The sequence below is a fragment of the Syngnathus scovelli genome, chromosome 2 (genome assembly GCF_024217435.2).
Source record: "Syngnathus scovelli strain Florida chromosome 2, RoL_Ssco_1.2, whole genome shotgun sequence".
Classification (NCBI taxonomy): Eukaryota; Metazoa; Chordata; class Actinopteri; order Syngnathiformes; family Syngnathidae; genus Syngnathus; species Syngnathus scovelli.
Genome location: NC_090848.1, coordinates 1,900,104 through 1,921,674, shown reverse-complemented (window position 1 = coordinate 1,921,674; position 21,571 = coordinate 1,900,104). Strand labels below are relative to the sequence as shown.

Below are 21,571 nucleotides of genomic sequence, written 5' to 3'. Positions count from 1 at the left end.
TTGAACGTGAAAGAAGCTAAAACTTTTCACGCACCTGCGCTTAACGAGGGTCACTTGGAAAACATGTTGGAACGTGGCCCAGAGGACTAGAGCTTGAGACCTGTGACCTTTGACCATAATATTTCCCTAATAAAGTGGCCTGTTATTAGGTACACTTGAAAATGGCGGTGTACCTAATGGAGTGTCCGTGTGATTCCCTCGTTAAGTGCAGGTGCGTGAAAACTTTTAGCTCCTTTTGAACGTGAAAGAAGCTAAAACTTTTCACGCACCTGCGCTTAACGAGGGTCACTTGGAAAACATGTTGGAACGTGGCCCAGAGGACTAGAGCTTGAGACCTGTGACCTTTGACCATAATATTTCCCTAATAAAGTGGCCTGTTATTAGGTACACTTGAAAATGGCGGTGTACCTAATGGAGTGTCCGTGTGATTCCCTCGTTAAGTGCAGGTGCGTGAAAACTTTTAGCTCCTTTTGAACGTGAAAGAAGCTAAAACTTTTCACGCACCTGCGCTTAACGAGGGTCACTTGGAAAACATGTTGGAACGTGGCCCAGAAGACTAGAGCTTGACAACTGTGACCTTTGACCATAATATTTCCCTAATAAAGTGGCCTGTTATTAGGTACACTTGAAAATGGCGGTGTACCTAATGGAGTGTCCGTGTGATTCCCTCGTTAAGTGCAGGTGCGTGAAAACTTTTAGCTCCTTTTGAACGTGAAAGAAGCTAAAACTTTTCACGCACCTGCGCTTAACGAGGGTCACTTGGAAAACATGTTGGAACGCGGCCCTGAGGACTAGAGCTTGACACCTGTGACCTTTGACCATAATATTTCCCTAATAAAGTGGCCTGTTATTAGGTACACTTGAAAATGGCGGTGTACCTAATGGAGTGTCCGTGTGATTCCCTCGTTAAGTGCAGGTGCGTGAAAACTTTTAGCTCCTTTTGACCGTGAAAGAAGCTAAAACTTTTCACGCACCTGCGCTTAACGAGGGTCACTTGGAAAACATGTTGGAACGTGGCCCAGAGGACTGGAGCTTGAGACCTGTGACCTTTGACCGTAATATTTCCCTAATAAAGTGGCCTGTTATTAGGTACACTTGAAAATGGCGGTGTACCTAATGGAGTGTCCGTGTGATTCCCTCGTTAAGTGCAGGTGCGTGAAAACTTTTAGCTCCTTTTGACCGTGAAAGAAGCTAAAACTTTTCACGCACCTGCGCTTAACGAGGGTCACTTGGAAAACATGTTGGAACGTGGCCCAGAGGACTGGAGCTTGAGACCTGTGACCTTTGACCGTAATATTTCCCTAATAAAGTGGCCTGTTATTAGGTACACTTGAAAATGGCGGTGTACCTAATAGAGTGTCCGTGTGATTCCCTCGTTAAGTGCAGGTGCGTGAAAACTTTTAGCTCCTTTTGAACGTGAAAGAAGCTAAAACTTTTCACGCACCTGCGCTTAACGAGGGTCACTTGGAAAACATGTTGGAACGTGGCCCAGAGGCCTAGAGCTTGACACATGTGACCTTTGACCATAATATTTCCCTAATAAAGTGGCCTGTTATTAGGTACACTTGAAAATGGCGGTGTACCTAATGGAGTGTCCGTATCATTCCCTCGTTAAGTGCAGGTGCGTGAAAACTTTTAGCTCCTTTTGAACGTGAAAGAAGCTAAAACTTTTCACGCACCTGCGCTTAACGAGGGTCACTTGGAAAACATGTTGGAACGCGGCCCCGAGGACTAGAGCTTAAGTCAGTTTAGTTCTTCAGAATTGTGATTCTGTTTCGACTACTTCACTTTTATTTTATATCAATACTGCACGATGTGTATAATCTTCTCGTTAGAATAATCCCAAAGAAGTGAAGAAAGCACAATGTACGTGTTTTTAATATTTTATTTGATATTTGTTTCACATACGTTACAAATCGATGGCACAAATATTGCTCGGCCAGAACAATAACACGCAAACAATTGTGGCAAAATTGCATCAATGACAAACGACATGTTGCTTTCTTGGCACATCCAGTTTCATGTTTCAGAGGTATTTTACTGCACTCAATAAAATCATCTACTCCAACTCTATCTCGACATTGGCTCTTTTTTTCCCTTAAGGCATGAAATGAGAAACGAGGCAATGACTATTACTGCATCGCAACGGACACACATTACGTACATATTCAATGTTAAACTACAGAATATTTCAAAATCAAATAATAAATCACAATGTTGTCGCTTATGACAGCCTGTAGATAATTTCTATTCATTATATTTCATGATATCATTTGTGCATACAGTAACATGAGCTCTGCTAAAATATACATTCAGTTCTACAAGAGAATAAATAATAATGTCACTGTCACAGTGTTATGTTGTATATTTGTACATTAAAGAGATTTGCTGCTGCCATCATGGGACTATTTCGTGTTGCAGATATGGCTGTTGCTGTGCCCATTGTTCATTGCGTAGGCTTCAATTGCTCATCTGAGGAGCGCCGTTCTTCATCTGTGACGCTACACGTGGGATTCATCCAAGTCCAGGTCAACGGGGGAAAGAGGGAGTCGGCCAGGTGAGCGGCGAGGCGACGGCGCAGGCAGGAGTGGGGTGAGGAGGGGGTTTTCCGTGCCCTCGTCCTTGCCGAGTCGCAGCGGCGTGTCGCTTGGCGGCAGGAGGGCGGCCGTGTCCGAGTCGCCGGGACTCTCTCGGATACGCGACGCTGTCGGCGGAGGAGGAACGAGCGAGGTTGGCGGGCTGGGGGCTGGCGTCACGCCCAGCACGGGGAGGGGCGGGGGGAGAGGTGAGGCGGTGCGGGACAAAGGGGAGCTGGTTCTGGAGAGGCTTAGTGGGGAGCAGGGATGGGGAGGTGGTGTCGGGGTGGAGGCGCGTGAGATGGACGGGGGCGGGGAAAGGCTGCTGCGGAGGCCCCACTGCTCTCGCTTCTCCTTGCTACTCATGGTTGGTGCAACCTACCGAGAGAAAAAAAAAACTTACAAAGCGATGCTTCTCAAACAGGTTTGAGAACCCCATCAGAATCACCACCTGTGTTTTTGCAGGGCTGTGAAGGTCGGCGATGACAGTGGCTGATGTGACGGAGGGCACCTCCAGTTTGGGAGGCTTGGACACGGTGAGCATGCTCTTCCTGCCTTCAATGGGAACGTCCGCCCCGCCAGGACTCAAAGACTTGCTGCCTCCCACGCACGTTTGCGGCCCTTGTGTTTCCGTAAAGGTGACCGACCTCTTTTGGTCCGCTTGCGCTGTTGACGACGCACACAAGTTCACGAGGTCAAACGTAAGGTAATGGCAGAATGACAAGAACATCAGCAGCACTCAAGGAGGAGGCAGAGGCGGGTTGGGGCTTTGGAAGGGGTGCAAGACAGACATGCAGAGCGCCCTACAGTAACTGGGTGAGCTTGCAGATGGAGGGGCGGGCCATTGCAGGGTGGAGAGGAAAGCGTCTCACCTTCACAGTCCAATAAAGTTTCTTCATTTTGAAACAAAAGGCATGAGACAGAACAGAGTGAGAAATGTCAGTTTGGCGTCCGGGGGAGACAACAAACATTGGAACAGACACGGGGGAGTGAAAGGTGGGTGATGTCACAGTGACACCTCTGTTCAAATTTGCTCCACTAATTTGAGCTGATTTAATCGAGTATATGCTGTGTGCTTCTGAAGATAGGTGTTGTTACCCAGTGGTTTATTTTTGGGTTGGATGCTCCTGCGAGTTGTGGAGAGACGAGCTCCAGAACGACCACGGGGCTCATTCTTTGGAATGGACAGCAGGGGGCGCCGCAGCTACAAGGAGAAAGACACTTTTCAATTTGGTCACATATGTTTTATCATTATTGTGTGACTATTTTGTGTTTGGCATGGTCAGGGTGGGGTGGACATTTTTTTTTTTTTTACCTGTCTCAGGCCTCTTTTCCTCCCCAGTGGCGGCTGGATGAGAAGGTTTTGTTGGCCGGGCTCGCTCTGTACACTGGCAACCCTGGTAAAATACACAAACATATAACATGAGTGACTGAGAAGCAAGAAGAGGAAAAAAAAAATAAAAAAAACGCTGGGCCACCTTTGCACCAACTCTTTGAGCACAACTGCAAATCTACTCACTCACTACAAAACACACATTTTGCTATGATTCAAACACAACAAGGGGGCCTGAAGTAGCAACCACTTAACCTGGCCGCCCAAAAAAAAAAAAGATAGTTTCAATCCAATTTCCACAAAAGAGAAAAATGTGTTGGGGTTGCTACCACAGTCGGCCCCCTTGCCCCGACAGATTGGTATCCACAGTTGGACGTCCAATTTGATCAGCGAGAAGCCTGATTGACATGTAAACAATGTGACACACCATGGCACCGATGATGGCTGGAAAGACCCAGAAAAAACAGAACACCTTGACCCCGTGACCCTCAAAGTATGCTTGTATTGGTTGGTTAGGAGAGTGCAGCTGATGAGCTGAGAAAATGAGGGTCAGTGCGGAGCTCGAGGGGAAAAGGGGGCGGGGTCACAGACAAACTCACACTTTAATGACAGAGAGAGAGAGAGAGAGAGAGAGAGAGAGAGAGAGAGAGAGAGAGAGAGAGAGAGAGAGAGAGAGAGAGAGAGAGAGAGAGAGAGAGAGAGAGAGAGAGAGAGAGAGAGAGAGAGAGAGAGAGAGAGAGAGAGAGAGAGAGAGAGAGAGAGAGAGAGGAGAGGAGAGAGAGAGAGGAGAGAGAGAGAGAGAGAGAGAGGAGAGAGAGAGGAGAGAGAGAGACCAAACAGGTAAGTGGGAGGAGTGTGACGGGCCGAGGTGACTCGATTGGATGCGGATGAGTGATCGAACGGAGAGGCAGCCAATAAAGGAGGGCTGCCTGGAGGCCAAGCCCCTCCCACTGCTGGACAGATGCACACATAGAAAGAGTGTGGGGGGATCACTGTACCTAGAGAGGTTACCCTCCTGCAGAAGGCCCTGGGACTCATCTAGCACATTGGGTTCACTGTAAAAAGGGCGGGGAGGGGGGCGAGAGCGGGAGTTTACGCTGTTAAGTCCACATCCATCAGCACCCATCAGCGTGACTTCCTGGTGGCTTGGCAGGTTTTTAAACATCATTATAAAAAAAATATATATATATTGTGATAGAAAAGCAAAAACAATGCTGGGACGTAACTAGGTTCAAATAATTTATATTTGTGAAGAGTGGTTATCTTGCAATATTTTAGTTTTAGTCACATTGTTTGAAAACTGAAACCTGTCCTTTCTACTTAGTCCAAAAAATAAAAATAAATAAATAAGATGTATTCTGGATTCAGATCTTGGGGTCTTAAAAAGAATCTGGGAGCAATAAATAGGATAGTATTAGATTCAGATATTATGGAGTTGGTGGCTGAGTATTTGCTAACTAAGCATTTTTGTTGTTGTTAACGACTTGATAATGTTAGTAAATCGATTTTGACAGAATTAAAGTTGGACTGAAATGACATTAAAGCAGCATGTCAAATTTCCTTTATCACTACGCATGTAAATTAATAAAAGAGGGAAAAATATATTTTTTTTATCAAAACCACCTTTGCATAAAAAAATTCTTAAAATTATATTTTTTTTAACTTAATTTTATTCTACTGGGCAGCTGTTATCAATTTGATTTTTTTTTTTTTTAACGGTATTTACTCAAATACAAAAACGAGTCCTTTCGCCACCTGTGACTGACTTGGCGACCTAAATTGTTACCTGTGGCTGGGCAGCATGGTGCTGCGGGGGGCTTCAGGTTGCAAAGCGGCCGAGCCGGTGGCGTGGCTGGAGAATCGGCGTTCGGATATCAGCCTGGGCAAGAAGGCCTCGTGCTCGCTCACGACGCTGGGGATGCTGATGGAGTCGTCTGGAGGGAGAGAGAACGCCAGAGTTCTCATACGCAGCGACACCTACGGGCGGAAGTGAGCTTAAAACGGCTCGGACTCTCTTCGTCGTCCTCATCGGTACGGCTGAGCGTGTCCTGCGAAGGCTGGCGGGACGGCTGGCTGTCCTGCTCCCACACCGTTCCGGTGCCCGTGTTGGAGCGTGACATGGTGGCCAAACTGAGGCGGTAGGCTGAAGTGGAGGTGCCCACTGTGCTGATCGACGTCTTGCCCTGGTAGGCTACAAATCAACCGCTTGTTTCAGAACGTGATCAGACACGGAGAAAAACGAGAGATTCTGACCGGAGCCGCTGTGAACGGCCTCCTTGAGGATCTTGAGCTCATTGTTGAATTCCGCAAACAGCGAGCTCTTGCACAGAGGGCGAGGGATAAATCGCCGCTCCAGCTGGTCGGCGATGTGGTGACGCGCCGTGATCTCCTCCTGCGAGTCGGCCGGCTGCGCCAATAACTAGACGTGGATGGAAGACGTGAGGACATGTTGCAAAGAGATGTAGGAAGTCAACGGCGGCACCGCTGCGTCACCTTGCACTGTATGAAGGGTCTCAGTAGGACAAAGATGGGGATGCGGGTTCTCACGATGAAGTCAATGAAGTCCCAGAAGGCCAGACCGCCCACCTTCCTGAGAGCCATCTCTTTCACCTGCAGACTCAGACGATACCACTGGTTCCCCAGAGAGCGCTCGAAGCATACCAGAACCACTTTCAGAGCTGTGGATGAAAGAACAAACCAAATCAGAGCTTCTGAAGCATGTCATGTCATTTATAATGCATACCAAGATACGCCGCCTGGCTGGTGGACTCAGCCAGACCCTCTCTGCGAAGGTCCTTCCCCGTGTCGCCGGGGGTGGAGCAGTGAGCCGGCGAAGCGTCCAGCATGAAGTTCTTGGTGCGGGACGTGGAGATGATGCGTGGCGGTAGCAGAATGTTAATGACCGTCTGCAGGAGCAGGAAGATCTCCGGCTGCTCCAGGTGGGGGCTGTCTATGAGAGACGCAAATCGAGAATCATCATCTTTTTTTTTTTTGGGCTATATTCAGAAATGAAACATTGAAATATAATAATAATAAATAATGATGATAATAATAACAAAAAACATTAATAATAATAAAAACATCTGAATATAATAATAGTAATAAAAAATAATAATAAAATCATTAATAATAAAATCTGAAAATAATAATAGTAATAATAAATAATAATAATAACAAAAATATTATTAATAATAATAATAAAAAAATAATAATAATAATAACAACAACAATATGTGTGTAAGCTTGTACCTTTGCTTCCAGACCCAACAGTGAGCACAAAGGGGATCAGCAAGTTTAGCAGCATCCCCTCTCGCCTCTCCTGATTGGTGAAAGGTGAGATCATCTGGCTGAGCGGGAAGTCTTCCTTCAAGGCCTGTACGAAAAAGAAATATCAACACCCACAACTCCAAGCGCTTCTCAAATGTGCTTTGAAGAACGCTACCTGGATCTGTAAGGCCACCAAGCGCACCACCGCTGTGCTGAAAGGGAGCGGCGGGGAGAGGTAAGGGCTGAGATGGAGCAGAGGCAAGCCATCCGCAACACTGGATGGGCCCACCACGCCCATCACCTGTACACAACAAATTAAATCCGTATGTATCAAAGCCATCGTAGTGCATTCATATAAATAAGTCATCAAATAAAAAAATGGAAGTTAAGCTTGTCATACTAGGTTGACGCAGACGTTGATGAGCGAACGAAGGTGAGGCAGGAAAGAGATGATTGGCTGCCGCTGAAGAGTCAGACAGATGCCCTCAATCAGGTTGCTCGCTGCTTCCCACTCCACCTGTCTCCTGGAAAGCACAGAAGCAAGCAGCAGAGGCCGCCGCAATCCCCCCACCCGCCACCACACACACACAGTCAGGCCACATGGATTCCAAAATTCATCTTCCATCATCAATTCACATTGGCGGCCAAGACTTGAAAGCTCACAAAGTAGCAGCGACAGGCCCTGATGTGATGCACACAACATCTGGGTCTAGTCTCAGTCATGGAACTGTACTTTTAGCCATCTTGTGCAATTCAGCATGTTGGTTGCTTAGCCACTTAGCTGCGAGTGGCTTATTTTTTGATGTGGGAAAATTCTGGAACGGAGCTAAGATGGCACGTAGATTATAAACCGACTGCACACAACCCGCACAATCTAAATCAGGTCCAATACAAGAGTTTATCATGGTGGTCAAGAACGGCATCATATTTCTGTTGACCTTCTCAAGAAGCTCAATGACCAAAATAAAAGGAGTATAGGTGTACCTAATATCATGCCTGGACGTTTTTTTGTCACTGTTGCCGTGGTAGCGTGTGGTGGAGCTCTTTGTTTTTTTTTTTTGGAGTGAGGGGGCACCTTATCGGAAATGTTGGTCCTAATGTGCAATAAAATGAAATTCGTTTCATGGCAGAAGACTTGACCCGGCTGGTTACTACCCACGTGTGGCTGCACAAAAACACACGACAGCAACGCAAACGAAGGCAGAGCGACAGGGCGGTGCCAAGAAAGCCGCATATTGACCGCACACACCACGGCACGGCACTGGCACTGGCACAGCACGATACACTCACGTGGAGACAGAGAAAGGAAAAGTGGGATTGAACAGACCTGGTGCATAATGCCTGTGGGCGAGCGCACCTGAGCGTGGGCATTTTGTGGATCTTGTTGAACATGCGGTCCAGCCTCTTGAGGATGAGGATAAGCGCCGGGCGCACGGCTTCCGAAGACCAGTCGGTGATGGGCAGCATCTCCATGATGTAGCGACGCAGGCCTCGGCTCTCCATGGTCAGGGTGTCGTACGGTGCTAGCTTCAGTAGGGCGTGGGCGATCTCGGCCAGCCTGGGAAGGATGCGGGCAAGTCGGTCAATAAAACCAACTGAACTCCGCGTGAGAAAGGTAATTGATAAGATTTTAATTTCATTTTAATGAGAAACGGTGACTTGAGATTGGATTTGAGTAATGAGGGTGGTCATGGAGCAAATAAAACTTTTTAAATTAATTAAATTAATTTTTTTGAGTTAAACAATAAAAATAATTTTATGATAAATTTTTATTGACTTGAAATTGGATTTGAGTAATGAGGGTAGTCATGGAGCAAATAAAACTTTTAAAATTAATTTAATTATTTAAATTTAGTTTTGTAAATTAAATGATAAAAATAATTTTATGATAAATTTTTGATTGACTTGAGATTGGATTTGAGTAATGAAGGTAGTCATGGAGCAAATAAAACGTTTTAAATTAATTTAAAATTAATCCAATTTAATTTTTTAATTAAATAATAAAAAGAATTTTATGATAGATTTTTATTGACTTGATAAAAATAATTTTATAATAAATTTTTGATTGACTTGAAATTGGATTTGAGGAATGAGGGTAGTCATGGAGCAAAAAAAACTTTTAAAATTAATTTAATTAAATTTAATTTGTTTAATTAAATAATAAAAATAATTTTATAATAGATTTTTTATTAATTAAAATTTTATAATTTTTTTAATTTAACTACATTGTTGATATCAACAGGCCACACAGCTGCCAATAAAAAAACAGAATGTGCCATGGCACCAATCACACGAACCGTTCGGTCTGAGTAAATTCTGATCATGAATGAGCTCAAGTCAGATGGGTCCTCATCACCTCATGTGTGACTTGATGTCGAGCAGCTCCAGCGCCGTCACCCGCGGCTCCCCGGCTACATTCTGCAGGATCTTCAGACGCGGGCCGCAGTGCTTGTAGAATTCGGTGCAGATGTTTAGCAGGGACTCCCGTGGCCGGCGGAACTCCTCCCTTGCGATGCGCTCGTCCAGCTCCTCTCTTGGCATGCCCTGGCCTTCCTCCATAAGATGTATGTTGTCCCTGAGCGACACGTATTCAGACCACATTCCAAGCTAGTCAGACGGTGACCAACTCGTTGCCACCATCTAGCGGCAGATCAGCTAAAACTGTCATATTTTTGCTGGTGACAAAACAATTGCCTTGTAATATAAACAAAAAGGTTCCAGATGCTTCTAGGTAGCACTCATCTGACCTGGTGTTGACTCCTCCTGACATGGTGTGGTTAGCAGTGGTTCCTCCTTTATGGCCTTGATCACAGCGGGACATCTGCGGTGCAGTCATGGGCCTGTGAAGGCAATTTTTGTAGATTGTAATATGTCTCACATGTCGCATGAAAGCATAATCATCATGAAGCAGATGTTTGACCAGCTTATTAAAAAGTTCTAAAGTTAGTTGTTAATTCCTGGATCTCTTACCTTCAGCAAACCATGGAAAAAAAATCCACAACTTCTGCTGTTAAATAAGCAAAAAGTCATTTTAATGGGAATGAGTGCAGCACCTTGTAAGGGCCTCTGAGCTGTAGAGCAGCGCCTGCAGGGAGGTGGCCAGAGCGGCAATGGCGGCGATCTCATCCCTGGCAGCCGACGCCGACTCCATGGTCATTGTGTTGCTCTTCAGCTTCTGGAGGTAACAAGGAACCAGGGCCTCCAGCACCATCAGCATTTGGAGACTGAATAAAAAGTTGCATATTTAAAGTCAGACAACACAACCACAATGCTCAAACAGGGCGGAACTTTTTTTTTTTTTTTTTTTTACCTTCGGAAGGACTCGGGTGCATAAGCTGCCACGGTGACGCACAGCTTGATGGCTTCACTAATAGAAAAGGCCAAGTCCTCATTGCCATAGCAGAAATCTGCAAAAAAAATGGCACAAAGGTCATATCCATCCATCCATCCATCCATCCATCCATCCATCCATCCATCCATCCATCCATCCATCCATCCATCCATCCATCCATCCATCCATCCATCCATCCATCCATCCATCCATCCATCCATCCATCCATCCATCCATCCATCCATCCATCCATCCATCCATCCATCCATCCATCCATCCATCCATCCATCCATCCATCCATCCATCCATCCATCCATCCATCCATCCATCCATACCCAGAGAGCGCAAAGGTTTCTCCGCCTTAACCAGCTCCAATGCATCCAGGGCATCCTGAGTCTCGCCTTCCAGAGAGACCAAAAGGTCAAAGAGACACTGTGCTGACACTCCCTTGGAAAGGCCACTACTGGTACTCGTCTGGAGTCAGGAAAGTTCAAACCGTTTCTTCTTTACAAGTGCACAGAAATATTTGGAGTCCTGCAGCCGGTGCTCTTACTGTGAATTCCAGCAGTGGCGCCACACTGGCAAACAACTGGAGGATGAAGGGCTTGCGGTGGAGGATGTAGAACTGACGGCAGCAGAACTCGATTCCTTGCCTCAATAAAGGGTTGCCCTCGTAGTCCGCATAAACCTGCCACCATAACACATTTTCAGGACTGTTCTTACGTTTCTTTTGACACTCACACACCTGCAGCATGGTGGGAAGGATCCACTGATAGCCGCTCAGCGAGAAGAGATGATTGAAGTGCACGGCGGTGTTGATGGCGGTCGCCGTGTGCTGCCTGACGAGGGCGCTGTCCTCTGGGTGCAGTAATAAGGCCCCGTTAAAAACGTTGAGGAACAGCATCATCTCATCTCCCCAAGGGTACTCGCTGGGCATTCCTAGAAACATCTCTTCAAGGAGCTTTATCCACAGCACCTTGTGGAGGGTGTCTAACCCAAATAGCTCCTTCCCTGGAAGACAAAGCGGCAGATCTTGGGTTGGTAGCCAAGTTTTTTTTTGTAGGTAGTTTAAGAAGCTTTGAGAAGCACAGATATAGAGAATCAAAATAATTTCGATGTACCCTGTGGCTCGTTAAACAGAGAGAACTCGCCGTCGATGGCGGTTCTCGGGAAGGACGGCAGGCGGAGCAGGTCTTCCTGGAGCAGCGAGACATGGGACTGCTTGTGCACAGCGGGCATGTGCTGAGTGAGGGAGATGAGGAAGAGCACACGGCCCACCTCCTCCAGTTTGCGGGAAAACACCTAAAAACAAAGACGGAAAAGAATATGAGGCAACGCGTTTCACAACGATTCACGGAAAGTTCGCTCAACCTGTTTCTGGATCAGTTCCTGTCCTTTCTCGGGCAGCATGTGGACAAGGTTGAGCTGCGGAGAGACTGATCTCCGAAAGGGGTAGATGTCTCTCACATAAGTCTGGAAGAGGTCACAATTACATCCTCAGCGGATTTGCTTGCAAAGATGCTCGTACGGGTGTTTCTGCGCTACCTTGGAATAATGGATGAGGTTCCACCGTTTGTCCATGAGGAAGTAATGAGCCGATCTGGCCTCGGGAATGTTGAAAAACTCCAAACATTCCTAGAGGGGAAAGAGGAGGATGAGAGTCGTTCATAAATATCAGGCAATCAGGTTGGAGGTGGTACCTTTAGCAAAGCTTCAAACTGTGTGTCTTCATGGACTGGCAGCTGTGTTGGGATGTCACACTCGTTCTGTCCATGCACTACCAGCGTCTTGGTTCCTGCACCAAAAATATGAAAAGGTCATCTCTCACGTTCCTTCCAAAATTAAAATACAGAAGAATTTTTTCCCTTTCTATTGTTATTGTTAAAAAAAATATATAATATATATAATAAAATATATTTTTAAATATATAATATATATATATTTCTATATATATACATAAAAATATATGTTATATTTTTACATAAATACATAAATAAATAAATAAATAAATACATAAATATATATATATATAATATTAATATTTAATAATATAAAATAATAACAAAATATTATTAAATAACATATTATTTATAATATATTATTATATTATTTGATTTGATTTAATTATTCATCTTATAATATTATATAATAAAAAATAATAATATAAAAGCACAGATATATATATATATATATAAAAAAACCTGTCTCACCTGGCATCGACGCTGTGACCAACAGCTTGACTTCACACTGCTCTTTCTTCATGGTCTGCTTCAGGTCTTTGAAGAAGAGCCCTTCTACGTAGCCCACCACCTCCCACAAGAAGGTGAGTGTCGCCGAGATAGCATCCATCCCCCACTCGCACGGGGTCCGCACGAAATACATGATCAGGCCCACCTGCAAGGAAACCACTCGACTCGAAACAAGCCCAAGATCAACGACGGAGGTGTTCACGCACTCACCAGGTAGTTGAAAAGAATATGGGAGGTCTGTGCCGGAAGGTCTCCAATGTTAAGTAGCAGCTTCCTCAACATGTACATCAATTCATCCTGGTCATGGGAAAGGCAGAGTCACACACTTGAGGTGATTTTATTTGTGAGGCTGCCATCTTACCTGCCGGTTGCTCACAGTGAGTTTTTCCAGGAAATGCCGCAGGACAAGGGCGGGATCCTCAATCAGGCAATTCCACAAGATTTGCTGGGCGATTGCACTCACTGAGGAAAAGATGTGCAGAATACACTTGATTTGCATTTTTTTTTTTCAATATTTTCAGAATATAATTTAAAAATATTGTGTTATTTTTTTTTTTTTTGCCCCACCCCAAATTTCTGGAACGGTACAGAACAATTGATGCACACTAAATAATGAAATACAATTACATTGACCTCACATGTCATGCCAAAACCTTTGGCGCCATCTAGTGGCATCTAAAAGCATTACAGAAATAGCACAAAATAGAACATAAATAGCAAATGGCTAAAGATAGGTTCAGCTGAAAAATATGAATATGTTTTAGAACTAGCAAGTACCAGTAAGAGAGTGCAAGTGATGAAAAAAAAAAAGATTTACCAGCCACGCCGTCCTCTCGCACTTCGCCGTCCTCCATGAGGTGCACGATGGGTAGCACGGCAGCACAGATGCATGCTGGGAAGACGGCTTGTGGCGGCTGCAGCATGTGGTGTGTGGGTGTGTGTTCTGTTGTGTTCTCTTCATCTGGAAAAACACAATATACAAACTTTTTTCACAGTTTGGAGTCAAGCATGACATCATCATATTTGCAGCAAAACATTGAACAGTGCCTTGGCCCAATAAATGATAATAAAATCAAATAATAAAATATATAAATATATAATAAAATAATATAATAAAATATATAATAAAATAATAAATAAAATCAATAAACTGCCAACAAACTTCAGCATTCAAAGTGTGTCATACCTTCAGCACTAGCCAACGAGCGAACCGACCACACGGAGCCTCGGCGGAAAGAGTAATTCCTGTGAGAGTTACTGGAGGCGCAGGACGGACTAACGGACAGACGGCGAGATGCCAGGTTCACCACTTCTTCTGCTGGCACCATCAAAGTCAAACAAGGACAGAGTCGAAGTAAGAAAATGCATACATTTTGCGTGCCCGACCAGCCCACCTTCTTCTTCTTGCTCGGCCGGAGGGCTGCACGTGGGTTCGTAGCAGGCCTCCTGGGCCACGGGGATGGCTGTGATGATACTGGCCTCGCGACCCAGCCGCCGCTTCTCCTCCTCCTGCTGCAGGTTCTTCAGGATGTGCTCGGCTCGCTGGTGAGAGCGCGACACGGCCCGTGCTGAGAAGGATTTCTGTGGGGGTGGGGACCGTGAGGATTGCGCAATCGGGATTCGCTACAAGTATACATGATCCCTCCATTGGCGCTCTGCGTGGATCCCGGGCAGATATACAAAGTAGGAAACTTGCTGCATGTCATGGCATTGGCACACGTGCTCGTACACATACTACATGAGAACATACACGGCCAAGTCCGTCTCATCGTAACCATGCATACACAGCACAACACACAGTCTGATGCATGCTGTTGTTTTTCCCAAAGACGGTGCCCATATTCTGATCAAGATGCAACTGCCCCCCTCTTGGAAATCTCTGAAAAACAAATACAGTGGACCCAAATCGAGTAAAGGGGGAAAAAAAAAAAAAAAATCTGGAAAATTTGTATTCCCTGACATTTATGACTTGGGCTAAAAAAAAAGATGCATCAGCACAAAGATCTGGACAGAAAACTTACTATGGCATGGACTGACTGAATTAATGCAGGGAACTAAAAACAAAGACAGATAAAATGATAGAGGAAGGTCTTCATCAAAATCTTTAACACTTAAAACAAGCATGCAAAATAACTAACACGAAGAGAAAAGTCATAGTGAATGTTTGCGCAGTTTTTTTAGAATTAAAAAAAAGATAAATGGTTCTGTTTTTATAGAATTAAAAAAAAAAAAAAAAAACCTAGATGGTCATCTGCTGAATTTTTTTCCCGGAAAGAAAATGATTCCGATTTTTTGTTTATATGTCAACACCTTCAAAACACTTTCAAATGTTCCTAAACAGCTTTACCATGTTATGGTTGGAAAATTAGAAAGAAGGAGGACATTTCAATAATTTGAGGAATTATTATTATTAAAAATGATATATTAAAAAAATACACCGGCAAAAAAAAAAAAAAAAAAAATCATAAGTAATGGAAAAAATCCTTTCATATTTGTTTGCAGTTGCAAGAACTAAATTGGCATTTTCTTTTTTTTTAAACTGGATTTTTTTTTCCCGGCAATTATTCCATCCTTTGTGGAACAGTGATTGCTTTATGACTGTTGTCATCTTCAGCAAAATTTTTTTTTACATAACATCAACTTGAACTCTCATAATCCCTATCAGTCTACTTTGGACAAAACAAACCATGCATGAACTTACAGACTGGTCCTCATTGATCGGATCTTGGACACTTCCGGTGTTCTGGGGAACCCACGGGGGGTCAAAAATGGGCACGCAGGGCATGCCCAGTATTGGAGATGGCAGGGTGAAGTTTATGCTGGGTGGAGGAATCTAAAACCAACATGGATGAAGTTACACCCCTCCTGCCTTTTTTTTTATTTGTAACCAGAATGCTTACTTTGAAGATCTGCTGAGCTCCTTCCTCCATGCGAGGCCAAACCTGGTAGCGGAAACGCCAAAGCGTGTAAAACTTGAGGATGGAGTTAATGCGCTGGCAGGCCTCTTGGTGCTGGAACTCAGCCATCATCATCTCGGTCACGGCATCGGGGACCTTCACCGCGCACAGGAGGAACATGGCGGCTGGAGGGAAGGAAAAGAAGAGGACAGGAGAAGATCATGGTGGCATCGTAGTGAGGTGGGTGGTCATTTCTAAATTGGTGATGAATTTACATATCAAATATAAGACATAAAAAAATAAAATAAAATAATAATAAAAATATAACAAAATAATAAAATTAAAATAAAAACATAAAATAAAAAGATAATAAAATAAAATTAAAAAAAATAATAAAAAAATAATAAAAATAAAATAATTCTTGGAATCTTTTTAAATTTGAAGCTGTGAGAATAAAGCTTTCATAATTTATTTATTTATTTCATAATAAAATAATAATAAAAATATAACAAAATAATAAAATTAAAATAAAAACATAAAATAAAAAGATAATAAAATAAAATAATAAAAATAAAAAAATAATAAAAATAAAATAATTCTTGGAATCTTTTTAATTTTGAAGCTGTGAGACTAAAGCTTTCACCAGCAGCGGCTGCCATGTGTTCATCCACGCTGAGCAGAAGCTCCCAGGCTGCAGGTTGAATGTCTCCGTACATGTCATCAGTCAAGATCGGAGCAGCTTTGATCAGCAGAGACAAGGGAGCCGGCGACAAGCTCATCACCTGCCGCAAAGTATTTGAACTTTGTTCCATACGTTCCACAACAGGTCCCAATTTTACAAAACCAAAAGCCACACCTGGTTTCTGATGTACTTCAGCATTCCAGTGTCTTTCTTCCCTTCGGTGTTGGTATCAGTGGGCCTCCTCTTCATGGACGGCGTCCTCAGACATGATTTATCGGAACACTTGGGGCCAAACACGCTCTCAGTGAGGCGAACAAGAATAAGGAGTTATAAAACCTCACCTCCTTGTTCTTCTGTGCGCGAGCACCGATGATGCCGGTGGTGGTGGCGGGGGCGGCGGTGTCCTCTTGTAGGCTGTCCACCGTCTCGCCGTAGACAAGCTTGATGGCGCGGACCAGACGGGCACAGGAGCGGTTGTGGTGCTGGTAGCAGCGCGGGTGGCAGAAGTCAATATGAGTGCAGATGAAACTCTGCTGGTTGCATAGGAGGATCATGATCTGAGGAAAAGGAGAGGGAAAATGACACATATGGACAGCTTGTTGTGTCCCTGTCCAAATATGGCTCATTCTAGTTGACGTACGTGAAGCCAAGACATGTTGCGGTGGTAGTTGTCCTCTGCTCCACTTGAACTTTGACCTTCAGGCTCAATGCTGGGTTCACTGGTACTGCAGGGACTACCTGTGGGGGGACAAAAAAAAAATTGAGATCTAAAGTAACACACAATCCAAATAAAGAGGTCATTTGGATGAGGCTTGACCTTTGAACTTACCGATGTCCGTGACAGTATCTCGGCTATTTGTTTGTGAAAGTATCCCCTCCTCATTCTCCGACTCGGAATCCTGTCGGGATAGTTTGGTGCTCTTCAGGCTGCCCGCCCTCCGGATGGAAGATAAGGACCCCCCTTTTTTGACACGGAAACTTCGGGCTCCTTTGATCTGAAGCAACCGCGAGCCTCCGATGCGAATCTTTCGGATGGGTGCTGTCGACAAAAGGTCATTTGAGCAAAAAAAAAAAATCTGGGCAATGAAGGTAATCCAACAAGAGCTCACCTGCAGCCTCCTGAGCCTTCTTGTCGTCACACACGGTGTCCGACTTGAGAGTGTGGCTGCTGCTGTTGAGCGAGTCGTGACCGTCTTCGTCATCCAAGATTCCGGCGAAGCTGATTTTCCTCTCGTAGCGATGTCGGCCGAGCTCGGGATCCAGACGCAGGCGGCAGCTTTCCAAGTCCTGCGGATGATGAAAGAAAAGATGGAATGTCACTCGTCTGTCTCCACCAAGCATCATCTAAGTAGGGAAACAAAATGGCTTCCGGAAAATCGAACAAAAGATCACATCCATAAAATTACCACAAGCGGTTCTGTGCGTGGTCGCGGCAAACATGGGAAAGTCTCTCGCAGAAAGGTGGTGATTTCCAACAACAGCTGGCAAGCAGCCATCTTGAGAGCAAATGGGCAGCCACATTTTGTTGGATTGACCGTATCTTGAGGGAGAAACAAAACAATCATAACTAAAAGATAACGAAAAAAAACAGCATTTGACTTACTATCGTCTAAATAATCCTCTTCCTCGTCCTCCTTCCTCATTCTTCGTTTCGTCTCCTCATCGTAGATGTAGCCCAGGATGTTGGCGGGACTCTCGCTGTCGCAGTGGCACAGTTCGCTAAGTCGCGTGCCAATGGCCTGATTTGAGAAAAACACGTGGCAATTTAAGATTACAATTTTTGGAAAAAAAATCCCTCCTGAAAATGTTTGAGAACATCGACTCACATCTCCCCATTGGCAGAAATGTTTTGCCGCATTCCACTGGAGCTTCTGATTCCTTTTATTGCCGACTATGGGCGATCGTCCTCTGGACAGGCCTCTTTTGGTGATGTTAACATGGTGGCCCTTCATCCACTCTGGCCAGTTGCCACGGTTACAGCGATGGACAAATCGGGCGCATTCAAGGAAGAGGGATGCCCGAGCCACGATGGGCGCTTCCTGAGAAGAGCAGAGGACAAAGTCAAGCCAGGGGGAGATAAATAAAACGGGACTGATGATGACGAGTACCAGGTCCAGAGCGGCGGCGAGGATGGACGCGTCGGGAATGGTCCCGGGCTCGCAGCAGTTGAGCAGAAACTGGAAACGTTTCATGCCCTGTCGAATTGCACCTAAATTCACCACATTTTTATTTTTAATGGCCTCCTGACTGGCGGCAAGACGCTCCTGGAAACCATGCGGTCCTGGACAAAAAAAAAAAAATGTGGATTTGACTGAACACACTTGCATGCTTTTGACAAAACACGTTTAAGAGCCACTGACAGATGATGAATCATTTTTTGCCTATTTTGTCATTCGAATCATCGGAAGCAGAGAAGGCGCTAAAAGCAACATGTATGAACCACACCACAGCAGAAAGATGGTTGAGAAAATCCAAATTACAGTTAAGAGCAAATGGGGGGGGGAAGGGCTGGGGTGTTTTGGGGGATGGAGTTGGACATACGTGCAAAGCAACATTTACAGCCCTTTCCAAAAATGCAGCAAGATGAGGCGTCACGTAAGGCAGAGGTATGGGTCGGGGAGGGCAGTGAGTGGGTGAGGGGGGTCTACCATCTTTCTCTTCTGTGTGGTGAAGCTTGGATGGATTCCTCCTGCCAGACCTCCATTTACCGAGCCGCTTGAAGAAATTCTCTTCCTCGTCCCTGCTGTATTCCGGCCCGGCGGCGACGCCCTCTGACAGCTTGACTGCGCTGGTGAACTTCACCTGTTCGTGCAACAGAAGATGAGGATTTTTTGAAGGCGTAACAAAATAAAAGTGGTGTCATCCTTCCTGACCTTTGAACTTTGCCGAATGAAAGAAAGCCGATCGACAGAGCTGATATCCAATAGGTCCTCCACACCGTCGGTAAGTCCAGAGAGAGAAGAACGCTTCAGCCAGTTGCCTGGGGAACAGCATGGATGAAATATATTAGCGCATATTACGTACGGACTGAGGCCAGCTAGAATTTACAAAGCACGTACACGGGCAGCTGCAAGACACCAGGGTGGAGAAGATGGACGGCATTCACAAAAACATGCAATGGAAAGAAGCCAGACCAATGCCGTTAGCTAGTTAAGTCATCCTGAATTAAAAGACTTAATTTTTATGGGGAAAAATAAAAAGGCTCAATGTATCCTTAGTTGAAGCTGCAATTTGAGGGATTTTCTAATCGCTACTGCCACCTGTGGCCGAAAAAGGAATTTGAACACGCCCTTTTTTTTTTTGCGGGCATGGTTTCCTTTTTTTTATTAGCCTTCTTTGGAGAAACTTACTATTCTTCTATTATAAATATATTTATATAAAACACATACAATATAATATATATAAAATACATACAAAATTATTTATGTATATAGTATATATGTACAATAAAATAAATGTAAAATTATATATATATAAATAAAATAAAAATATAAAATTATTTTTATATATATAATTTTATATAATAATTCCTACTTCCTGATCATAAATGAATTTGAACACACCTTTTTTTGCATGCATGGTTTCCTTTTTTTTTATTAGTCTTCTTTGGAGAAACTTACTATTCTTCTATTATATATATATATATATATATATATATACATATATATAAAATACATAATATATATATATAAAATACATATAAAATTATTTAGGTATATATATATATGTATATATGTACAATAAAGTAATGTAAAATTTTATATATATATATATATATATAAAATAAATAGAAAATTATTTATACATACATAATTTTATATAATAATTCCTACTTCCTGATCATAAAACAGCTATAAGATGGCGGATAGTGGTCTCGGCCAACATCGCGAGTACCGATACCAATGAATAAAGCTGGTATCGACCCGTCCCTAATATACATCCATGCATATACAGTACAGATACATAGAGACTCCAGTCTGGGCATGCACACCAGCAATACCAACACAGACGACAAAGATGATAAGATGAAGATGGATCCACTTGCACATACGGAAGACAGAGAAGGTGAGTGGTAGGTGAGTGCTCCTGCGGCATGCTGAGGTGCAAAAAAGGAACAAGTAAGGGTGGACGAGGTGAGCTTTCATGGATGTGGAGAGACATTCCTGAATCTCATGTGAAATGTGATGATTTGGTTTTGGTTAAACACGGAGAAATAGAATTTAGGACAGATACACATGCGGACTGATTGAAGTCATTTGTTTTTTTTTGGGGTCATAAAAATCTGGGTGGCTGCACCTACCAATGGGCAATTTCAGTTTCTTGCGAAGTGAAATCCGCCGGGATCTTGATCGGGAGCGACGATCCGTGGTGGTACCGGAATGGGCGGTGGTGCATTCGGAGGTGTCCTGTTCCGATTGGCTGCTGGTGTCGCTGGCACTCTGCGACTTAAACATCTTCCTCCAAAAGTCTTTCCTGCCCAACAAAGCTCCTGGGATCTGCTCCTCACTGGACACACAGATAAAGAGAGTCATGGGGATGTATTCAAACTTCAAAATAAAATAAAATAAATAAAAATAAAATAAAAACCATCTTCCTCAAGTCAACTGTTTGATAGCAGAGAGATGACAGCCGGCATGACATGGATGGGGGCACAATGGTGATGAGGTGAAGACTCACTGTTCGGGGGTCTGGGGGGGTCTGCTGGAGATGTAACTGCGACACTCATCAGCAGCACTGGACACCTGACCCTTCTCCCCGGACACACCCGCTTCTGACCTGCACGCACACACCCCAACAAAAAAAAAAAAAAAAAAAAAACAGCGCTCAGGCCACTCATCTATCTGAGATGACCAAAAGACCATTCTGACTCTTACTTCCACCTTTTTTTTTTTTTGCCCTGCAGATTGTTAGTTTCTTCAAGAAAAGCCTGAATCATTAATTCAACAAATTAAAATCACCTTTATCTTCAAAATATTTTAAAAACACCACTATTGTTGGAATGGTGTCTTCCACAACGCTCCCAAAGTCTCAAAACTAAAGACTAGCATAATAAAAAAAAAAAAAAAAATCCACTCACACGCCCAGTTTGCTCTACACTTTGTCTGGCCACAAATACACAAACAAGTAGCATTTAGCCCCATGCAAAAAAAGACAAACGCAAACAAGACAGACAATAAAGCAAGCAGTGATGAGATGCAGAAGAGTGAACGAGAATTCATCTTGTTTTTATTTTTTG

At 44.0% G+C, this 21,571-nt stretch overlaps 1 protein-coding gene across 18 annotated transcripts in view; it reads right to left on the bottom strand.

The window, feature by feature from the left end:
* Nucleotides 1-1,871: 1,871 nt before the first annotated feature.
* LOC125987679 (protein unc-80 homolog) overlaps nt 1,872-21,571 on the bottom strand; it is a 29,782-nt gene continuing 10,082 nt past the window's right edge. For 3 of the 18 annotated variants that reach the window (XM_049751989.1, XM_049751994.1, XM_049751995.2), the window contains 49 exons: nt 21,013-21,111; nt 20,636-20,841; nt 19,209-19,315; nt 18,984-19,137; nt 18,444-18,616; nt 18,162-18,374; nt 17,939-18,074; nt 17,742-17,875; nt 17,445-17,622; nt 17,165-17,374; nt 16,976-17,073; nt 16,677-16,892; nt 16,510-16,617; nt 16,297-16,435; nt 15,657-15,838; nt 15,458-15,589; nt 14,778-14,810; nt 14,151-14,337; nt 13,943-14,074; nt 13,574-13,717; nt 13,118-13,218; nt 12,967-13,053; nt 12,718-12,901; nt 12,208-12,302; nt 12,053-12,142; nt 11,879-11,980; nt 11,629-11,809; nt 11,253-11,518; nt 11,061-11,195; nt 10,843-10,981; nt 10,487-10,583; nt 10,230-10,400; nt 9,924-10,016; nt 9,533-9,751; nt 8,504-8,734; nt 7,577-7,700; nt 7,352-7,477; nt 7,159-7,282; nt 6,653-6,859; nt 6,403-6,587; nt 6,163-6,328; nt 5,921-6,100; nt 5,696-5,843; nt 4,908-4,964; nt 3,892-3,973; nt 3,675-3,780; nt 3,449-3,469; nt 3,028-3,242; nt 1,872-2,954 (listed from right to left, as the gene is read on the bottom strand). In XM_049751989.1, coding sequence (XP_049607946.1) covers nt 2,502-2,954; nt 3,028-3,242; nt 3,449-3,469; nt 3,675-3,780; nt 3,892-3,973; nt 4,908-4,964; nt 5,696-5,843; nt 5,921-6,100; nt 6,163-6,328; nt 6,403-6,587; nt 6,653-6,859; nt 7,159-7,282; nt 7,352-7,477; nt 7,577-7,700; nt 8,504-8,734; nt 9,533-9,751; nt 9,924-10,016; nt 10,230-10,400; nt 10,487-10,583; nt 10,843-10,981; nt 11,061-11,195; nt 11,253-11,518; nt 11,629-11,809; nt 11,879-11,980; nt 12,053-12,142; nt 12,208-12,302; nt 12,718-12,901; nt 12,967-13,053; nt 13,118-13,218; nt 13,574-13,717; nt 13,943-14,074; nt 14,151-14,337; nt 14,778-14,810; nt 15,458-15,589; nt 15,657-15,838; nt 16,297-16,435; nt 16,510-16,617; nt 16,677-16,892; nt 16,976-17,073; nt 17,165-17,374; nt 17,445-17,622; nt 17,742-17,875; nt 17,939-18,074; nt 18,162-18,374; nt 18,444-18,616; nt 18,984-19,137; nt 19,209-19,315; nt 20,636-20,841; nt 21,013-21,111 — 7,366 coding nt within the window. In that variant the 3' untranslated portion in view covers nt 1,872-2,501. The remainder of the gene's footprint in view (nt 2,955-3,027; nt 3,243-3,448; nt 3,470-3,674; nt 3,781-3,891; nt 3,974-4,907; nt 4,965-5,695; nt 5,844-5,920; nt 6,101-6,162; nt 6,329-6,402; nt 6,588-6,652; nt 6,860-7,158; nt 7,283-7,351; nt 7,478-7,576; nt 7,701-8,503; nt 8,735-9,532; nt 9,752-9,923; nt 10,017-10,229; nt 10,401-10,486; nt 10,584-10,842; nt 10,982-11,060; nt 11,196-11,252; nt 11,519-11,628; nt 11,810-11,878; nt 11,981-12,052; nt 12,143-12,207; nt 12,303-12,717; nt 12,902-12,966; nt 13,054-13,117; nt 13,219-13,573; nt 13,718-13,942; nt 14,075-14,150; nt 14,338-14,777; nt 14,811-15,457; nt 15,590-15,656; nt 15,839-16,296; nt 16,436-16,509; nt 16,618-16,676; nt 16,893-16,975; nt 17,074-17,164; nt 17,375-17,444; nt 17,623-17,741; nt 17,876-17,938; nt 18,075-18,161; nt 18,375-18,443; nt 18,617-18,983; nt 19,138-19,208; nt 19,316-20,635; nt 20,842-21,012; nt 21,112-21,571) is intronic. The other 15 variants (XM_049751992.1, XM_049751990.2, XM_049751997.1 and 12 more) reach the window with 15 other exon arrangements.